At 45.7% G+C, this 8,246-nt stretch overlaps 1 protein-coding gene across 1 annotated transcript; it reads left to right on the plus strand.

The window, feature by feature from the left end:
• Positions 1 to 930: 930 nt before the first annotated feature.
• On the plus strand, positions 931 to 5,970 carry LOC104529509 (ankyrin repeat and KH domain-containing protein 1-like; the record flags this gene model as incomplete). The annotated part of the gene is made up of 5 exons (XM_029086452.1): positions 931 to 1,110; positions 2,238 to 2,489; positions 3,633 to 3,808; positions 4,915 to 5,079; positions 5,539 to 5,970. Coding segments are annotated over 5 exons (833 nt in total), but the record flags the coding sequence as incomplete, so codon positions are not given.
• Between the last annotated feature and the right edge of the window lie 2,276 nt (positions 5,971 to 8,246).

An 8,246-nucleotide genomic window follows, 5' to 3' on the forward strand; every position in this document is an offset into this window, starting at 1 on the left:
TGACAATATTGGGAGAAAAAAGAGCTGGCTTTCAGGAACGTATCCAGGTGATGAAAGGTGCACATCTAGTCTGTGACCTAAGGTATTGCCTGTCACCACCGCTGTTTGCAGACTGCTGTAGTGTAAGTAGGTACAACCTTCAACCTTGCTCTGCAGCAACGTAGGCTGGTCTTGGTTGTGGTCATTTTGAAACATATAAATGGTTTTGAAACTAGTCTTGTTTGATAGGCCCTTGAAACTAAACCCAAAACTCAGGTGAAGATATAGCCATGCCTGTTTCTGCTTTCAGGTAATAATGTGTGATAAGAGCTTTGACAACATTTTGAAAAAGTACTTAAAAGCTTTGGCTTATTAAAAAACTGTAATTCCCCCTTGCTAATAATTTTGTAAGACTTTGAGCTTTCTGTTCATCTCTCCCTTCCTCTCACGCCTCCCTGTAGAAAGCAGCCCCCTCACCTGTGTGCTGTGTGTCATCAGCCCCGTTTCTCTGGACACAGCATGCTTTGACCTATCTATATGTGAATGTACCTATAGGATGGCAAAAACTGTACTGCAGCGAACTGGTGCCAGATTCCCTTGGGACTTCCACGGAGCCCTGTAACCCTGTTTGACTTGTGTGGCTTTTTTGTAAGCAAAGATCCTTGCCACTCCCAGCTTTCCTCCTTTGCCCTCCCTGCTAAGATCATTTACTTTCAGCGACCAAAGGGATGGCTGTTTTTGTTAAAACTTCAGGCCAAAACAGAGAGCGTACAGAAGTGCCTTCTGTCAGTTTCTGAGGGAGAATCATGCACCTGTAAAATGAATTTACCATGTGCAGATACCCCTGAAGGTGATGAGATGCTTTAATTATATTTGGAGCACTAGCTCTCTCTGGTGCTTTGAAGCAGGTTCCCAAAGAGACATATTTAATCAAATTTATGTTTATTTCAGGCTTACCCTCTCTAGATCCATCCAACAGCTCTACAACTTCTTCTTCAGGTCCTTTGACAGGCTTTTCAGCAAACATACAAGGAGCACGGGTTTACCTTCAAGGGCCAGCGCCTGTTGGGACTCCCAGCTTTAACAGACAGCATTTTTCACCACATCCTTGGACAAGCGCAACAAATTCATGTAGGAACTTCATGGGTCTGTCTTAGTTAACTATAAATTCATAGCTATTGTCTTTAGTAGATTTGTAACTTGAGGGGAAATTACCCAGTGATGCACAAAATGCTTTCCAATTGCTTTTAGCAGCTGTCAGGACGGCTTGCAAATCCTAAGCTGTACTGTTTTGTGTTTTTTCCCATGTAAAATGCCACTAGTTCTGGTAGCATTACTAAAGGCATACTTGGGCAAAAAAATCAGTCATTGTAGGCTCTGAGAGGAGAGGGCATGAAGCTGTGGGGGAGTGGAGGTTATTATATCAAGCTAAAGATTCCCCTTTAAGTAGTATGAGTGTAATATTAGGTGAAAATGTCATGTTTGCCATGGTTTGAAGTTATACTTGCCTTTTTTTCTTCTTTCCTTTTTTTTTTTTTTTTTTTTTTTTTTTAATTGGGATTCTGGAATTTTTTCATGTTGCTTAAAATTTTCCAAAATCTTTAAGCATCATCCAAGGTAACAGTGGGTTTTCCTCCTAATGGGAAGAACATGGAAGTAGCTTTAGAGAAAATATGGGTCTTTGATTCAGAATCTTAAGTGAAGAGGCTTTTCTTGTCACTGCATGCAGCTTCATTGCCACTCTGAGCTTAAGAACCGAAACATTTAAATGAGTGCTCAAAGGAAGTTGGATTTCCCAAGAGTCAGTGACACTTCTGAAGTTGGTGGGACTTAACGTAAAAGCGTTACACATGTGGCTTTGGGAAGCTGTCTAATTTCTCTTCTGCTGGAAGTGGTGGTTACCAAAACCAGGCTGTTTAGATATTTATGGTATTTTGGCTGATGTTTTCACCTCTTCCTGAAACTCTTCCATGTTTCTTATTCTTTCTTGTAATTAATTTAGATGTACTGCTATGTCATGAGAATATCACAATTCTGTTGGCTGAAAGCATTTGTGTTACAATGTTCATTTTAGAATTAAAATAAACTCTGTGCAGAATTTCTGTGAAAGACTTGAAGAATGCTTGCCAAAAAAGGCTTTAAAACCTTTTTGTCATTTGCTTTGAGATAATATTGGGGGGATAGAGTGGGTAGCATTTATGCTCTCTAGCTTGTGTGCTTTGTGTGTAATTAAGCAAGAGAAATACTCTTTTCAGCAGGTGAATCTCCTATTCCATCAGTTTCGTCAGGATCATCTTCGCCTCTTTCAGCTGCTTCTGCACCTTCTAACTTGGGCCAGCCAAAAACGGGTAACGCCAATCAAGATCGAAAGGTACCCCCTCCCATCGGAACAGAAAGGCTGGCTCGAATTCGACAGGGAGGATCGGTCACTCCTACACCCTTAGGAACCAACTTCACAGCTCCTGTTGGTCACAGCGGTATTTGGTCCTTTGGAGTTAACAGTGTATCTGGTAAGTCTGTCCTACAGCCTGGGGAAGCCTAAAGAAACTTCTGGGGCCTTTTGGAAGTGCTACATTTGAAAAGAAGGTTGGGGAGGAGAAATAAAGTTCCTTCTCTGCTGAAGGGAGAACTAATGTCAGTGGCGAGAGAGTGCGCGTCAATGAAAGTACTGTGGTTTTCTCTCCTGATGGAGGTGGTTCTCACCCAGCCTAGTTTATCTGTCAGAGTGCACTTGCAAACTCTGAGAACAGTTCAGAAATTTCATTTTAAGCCTATGGAATGATAGGGAATTTAAAAAGTAAACAACTTTTATCTGTTAAGGGGTCCATTTCCAAGTCTGACCCTTGGCCTAAAAGGCGAGCTGCCTCCACCCAAGTTTCTAGTTTGCTTTCCATTAACACTTTAAAATTTTAGCTGTGGTGCAGCTAATGCATCCAGAAACACGTAGCTCTGGATGCTGATTTTTTGCATTGATCTCCCTGTGACTCCTGAATAGTATGGGGTAACTTCTGTTCCAGGCAGACCCAGTTTCAAAATAATGTCTTTGAAACAACTGAAGTTTCCTGATAGTTTGAGGTTCCTACTGTGGTGCTGCAGCATTTGAGGTGCAGAGTGTTTCCATTGGTAATTTTAAAGACAAATGTTTAATAGTCCTGCATTTGTTATATTTTTTAGTGAAACCCTCCATACTTTTGTTAACCTAGTGTATCAGCATTGCTGTGTTTTTTCAAGCTTATATGTGTTCACAGACAGTGCTTGGAGGTTTACTGGATCTTAGGTGTTCCACTGTGGGCACCTGAAACTTCCAGTTACCAGTACTCTCCACTATCTCCACACTTGTCTGGAGGATCAAGATGAATGTACATGCAGATGGCATGGGCCTGGCCAAACTTGCCTGGCCTCACCAGTCTCTCTTCTTTCCCTGTTTTTGCCCCTGTCAGAAGTGTAACTTTTTCCTGTGGTACATGAGGATGTGGGAGCTGGAGGGAAAGAAAGTGTGTGTGTGTCTCAGAGCAGAGCCCTAAGATACCTCTGTGGTTGTGTGCTTTTGGGGAGGCTTTGGATGTATGTAGGAGTGTGCGCAGCTGCTGAATTCTACTCCAGAGTATTTTTGATGAATTGTAATCAGCCATTTTCAATCTCCTCATTTCCAGAAGGCTTGTCAGGTTGGTCTCAGCCTGTCATGGGAAATCATCCGATGCATCAGCAGCTGTCGGACCCAGGCACATTTTCTCAGCATCAGCCAATGGAGAGAGATGATTCTGGAATAGTGGCTCCCTCAAATATTTTCCACCAACCTATGCCAAATAGTTTTGTCGATTTTTCTAAAGTAAGTTACAGAGGATTGGGTTTACTGTCTAAAATGACCAAGGACTTTGTTGTATCTCCTGTTCTGCCTGTTTAGACTCTGTGTGTGTGCCTCTTCCACCATTGTTTTCCACACCTAGTCCTGAATCTCCTTCCATCCCAGTACTGACTAGAAAAGGTGCCCAGGCCTGGTGGTGCATGTAAACAGAATCAGAATTTGTAGATTGCAAATATTCCCTTGTCAAGTAGCCGAATGCCTCCATCGCTCTGCAGTGTTTCCTCTCTCAGAGGCTCAGTCACTCGGAAATGTTTCATAAGGCTTGCTCAGCTCTTGAGGCTAGTTAAAGGCTTTCTTAATGCTTTCAGTACAGATGATACCTGTGAATACTTCAGGCCTTTCTTCAGAAAGGGGCAGGACGAGAGGGACACTTGGAATTCAATGCCTTGCGTGTTAATGGTGGAAAGTAGCTTGAGGCAGACAGATGAGGCAGCTCAGCCACCACTGCTCACAGCATGTTTCAGGAGTACCTGTTGCATAATGCTCTTGGGATCTTAATTGCAGAGCAGCAGTCATTCAAACATGGGAAAGAAATCTCATAATTGCAAAAAGCTGCTCTAACTTGCTCTTTCTGAACTGGAAGAATATTTTAGATGGCCATTAGTAATTTATAGAAAATCTTTAAGTCAGAGTATCGTAGGCTGAAACTGTATGTGGGCTTTGCTGAAGCGCAGCCCCTGGCTGCAGCCCTCCCTGCGCCAGAGTTGTCATGCATTGCAGAGATAAGAGGAGGGAGCGCCGAGATCACTTTGTACAGCTGCTGTGTTTGGCTTTACAGGACCATCTGAAAGCACTATGCAGAGACTGCTGCATACACACACACTTGGCAAGTGTAATTTCAGAAAAGTGAGTAAACTGACTTGAGTCTCAAGCTCTGAAGAGTCACCGTATTCCACACTCTGCTTAGGTGTGCAGCAGTGCCCCATTCCCTCACTGTGCTGAGAGATTTGCCAGTAGGTGAATGTTACGTACAGATGTGAACTGCCCGTCATTTTGGCAAACGCAGTGCCATGGTCATCCTTCACAGCCACTGCCTTCTTCACCGATGGTGCTTTCTCTTCTTCCTTCAGGGCCTACCAATCTCCATGTATGGCGGCACTCTCATACCCTCGCACCCTCAGCTAGCGGATGGCCCAGGAGGCCCTCTCTTCAACGGGCTCCATACTCCAGATCCCGCCTGGAACCCCATGATCAAAGTTGTCCAGAACTCGACAGAATGTACGGATGCTCAGCAGGTAGTGTGGCTGCCTTTTCCCTCCTTTGCTTACCTGGGGCTTGTTGCGGTGTTGGGCTTTTTGTTCGTCTTCATTTTTGGATGGGTGAATTCTATTTTTTCAGTTCTTTGGTACTAGAATTGAGGTTGTTTGCATGACTGTTCCCCTACAGACTGTGTGTTTATAAAAAAAAATATATGGTGCTCTCTGTACCAAACCTTTCAGGTAAAGTACACAGCATTTGAAGACTGCTCAGCCAGGTAATCAGCTGTTATAAGTGAGAGAGTTTATATCCTTGCTCAGCATCTTGCAGGTTGTCAGTCAAACCTTGGCCAGAGGTGAAGAGGGCTCCCAGCATTTGGATGGTCTGATTGTGTTTTAGGGGGAAGCCTTAAGCTTGCCCTCTTGTGGTTAAATGCTCTGTTAAAGGAACCTTTATTTGTTTTCATAATAGACTTGTCTTTTTATTTTTTGCTGTAGATTTGGCCTGGCACCTGGGCACCTCACATTGGAAACATGCATCTCAAGTACGTCAACTGATTTAAGGGTGTCTATTCTTTTTTAGCCTTGTTTGAGAATCTTTATGATCTTGAAGAACCTTGGGGATTTTTTTTAATGTGCCTAACTAAGGAATTTTTCTGTGGGCTGTAAAAAATGGAAACTTGATTGCCCATTGTATAAGAACAAATTGATTTACCTATACAAACTGATTCTGTTCTCTAGTTAGTTTAGCCATTAAAATTAAAAATCAGACTAAACTAGTGCTTTTGGCTAAACACTACTGAACGCTCCTTGTATGCAGCAGAGAACTATCTGATTACATGATTTCAACCTTTTAGGATGGTAAATACATCTATAATTGTTTACATACTTAAAAAGAAAAGCTGAGTAAAATTCATGTGGAATAGTGGCTCTACTTTATGTAGCCTGTATTAATGTGAAATATTTACCTGAATATTCAATAAAAGGCAAACAGTATTTATAGGTTGTGTGTGAGAATTTTGGAAGAGGCTGTATGTTGTTGTCATCGGTAGCTGCTGCTGTGCCCAGTGATGCATCTTTTTCAGGGTCACGTCATGAGCACGTGGATGCAGTTAGGGTTTGGGAGAGGGTTTTGATGCGCAGTCATCTGCGATACGAGGTCTAATAAGTCCCGGCCAAATGTTAGCCTTTTTTTTTGTGTGTGTCTCCGTTGTTCTTTTTTTTTTTTTTTTTTTTTTTTTTTCCTTCTGGATTAGTTCTACCACTTCTAGCACACTTTTTCCAGGAGGGTTGCCAGAGAGATCAGGTTTTGTTCAGGGGCTGGAAATACAGGCTGAGTTGACAACATGGCAACTGGTGGCATCTTGATTTGCAGAAGGTAAATAGGTAGTTGGTAGGTAGATGCAGAGTTTCTTCACCTGACTCACTGTGACCAGCTGCCTAGAAGCAGATCTCAGGAAAGCAGAGACCACTTCCCAGTAGATAAAAACATAATATGTTGAATTCTAAGCTTCTTGTAACCCCTTAAATCTGGTAAGAGCTCTCCCAAGTCCTTTCTGTGAGGATGAAGGGGATTATTGCATACTGCTTCAGATTCATTGTCTGCCCAGGCACTGAAGTTCTCCCCTTTCTGCACTTGGACTAAGCTTATTTCTGCTTTTGCTCAGTGGCGATGCAGTAACTACGCTGAGTATTTGGTCCATTCTTCAAGCAGGTAACTACAGTGCACGTAGTATCCAGTCTAACGGACCACTGCTGGTGGTCTCTCAAACCCCCAGACTTCTCCGCCTTCTCCAGACAAATCCTTACATGCAGCAGCAGAATTTCCCCAGGAAAAGCATGAGGAAGGAGTACTGAAAACCCAAAGTGCACAAGCAATAATCCAAGTACCGTAGGCAGACAGACCTCAGCAGCGCTGCTGGAGGATGTGCAGATATTGTGCCCAGAGTTTGAGGAAAAAATGCAAAACCCATTGAATTGCTGCTGTGCCCCTGCTAGTGCCAACCCCAGAGGAGAAGCACTCACTCCCCAGTAATTGTACTGGAAACAAATGGTGCTGGAGTGCAGCATGGGGTGCACATGCTCTTGGGGTGAGTTGTGGGGGAGGGGCCTTAGGCTGCCCCTCCCCCTCCCATGTGGGCTCCATGGCCTCGATGGGCACCACCACCTCCTCCTGCCCCATCCTATGGAGCTACCATCTCCCCATCCCGAAGGGCTACAGCTCCATGCCAGGTGGCACCATCTACTTCACCATGCCAGGGCATAAGACCCAGCATAGGGATGGATGGGCTTGTCCCTCAAATGGAACGGTGGCCTCAGGTGCCCCATCCCTGCTGTGGGCTCCATGGCCTCGATGGGCACCACCACCTCCTCCTGCCCCATCCTATGGAGCTACCATCTCCCCATCCCGAAGGGCTACAGCTCCATGCCAGGTGGCACCATCTACTTCACCATGCCAGGGCATAAGACCCAGCATAGGGATGGATGGGCTTGTCCCTCAAATGGAACGGTGGCCTCAGGTGCCCCATCCCTGCCTAACTTAGGCAGCTCCTTCCTGAGCAGATCCCTTCTTGGGCTTTCCACCCTAGGGGCATGGACATCTGCTCAGGGCATCAGATCCAGGCAGGTCTATGGGTTGGTGCTTCCCTGGCAGCCCAAAGCTGGAGCGGAAAAAGTAACCCCAAAGCTTTGTAGGAAGATCCTGTTAGAAGTTAGGGCTATCGTGGCAGAGGCAGTGCCTGGTGCTCTGGGGAGCAGGCTGCCGGTGGCGTCGCTGGGGTTGTGGGTGCAGTGGTAGTCCCTCAGGGTGGGTCATGCCTGGGCACAGCTGGCAACGCTGGGGGAAGTGCAGGAGACTAGTGCAAGCACCCTGCTCCCACTTGAGCTCACCAGCCCTGGGGGGAAGCTCCTGGGTGGCACAGCTCCCTCCAGGGGCACCCTAGGCTTGCCCTCTTGCCCCCCTTCCAAGCCCCTGCTGCAGCCCCCAGTTGAGCTGTCGAGTGGGTCCTTTTCTTTGCTGTCTGTCCTCAGGGCAGCATGTACCCCGGCCCTGAGCTGGGCACGTTTCGGTTGAGCTGCAGGTGCCCACCCTGTGGGTGCTGGCTGCATTGTGTGCCCCTGATAAGCTTATCTGGGGCTGGGGAGTAGGTTGCAGTGCCGGGAAGGGTCTGGCCTGTGGCCTTGCTGCCGCCACGGGCTGGCCTTGC

This window comes from Antrostomus carolinensis, unplaced genomic scaffold, assembly GCF_000700745.2.
Source record: "Antrostomus carolinensis isolate BGI_N321 unplaced genomic scaffold, ASM70074v2 scaffold55298, whole genome shotgun sequence".
NCBI classification, from domain to species: domain Eukaryota; kingdom Metazoa; phylum Chordata; class Aves; order Caprimulgiformes; family Caprimulgidae; genus Antrostomus; species Antrostomus carolinensis.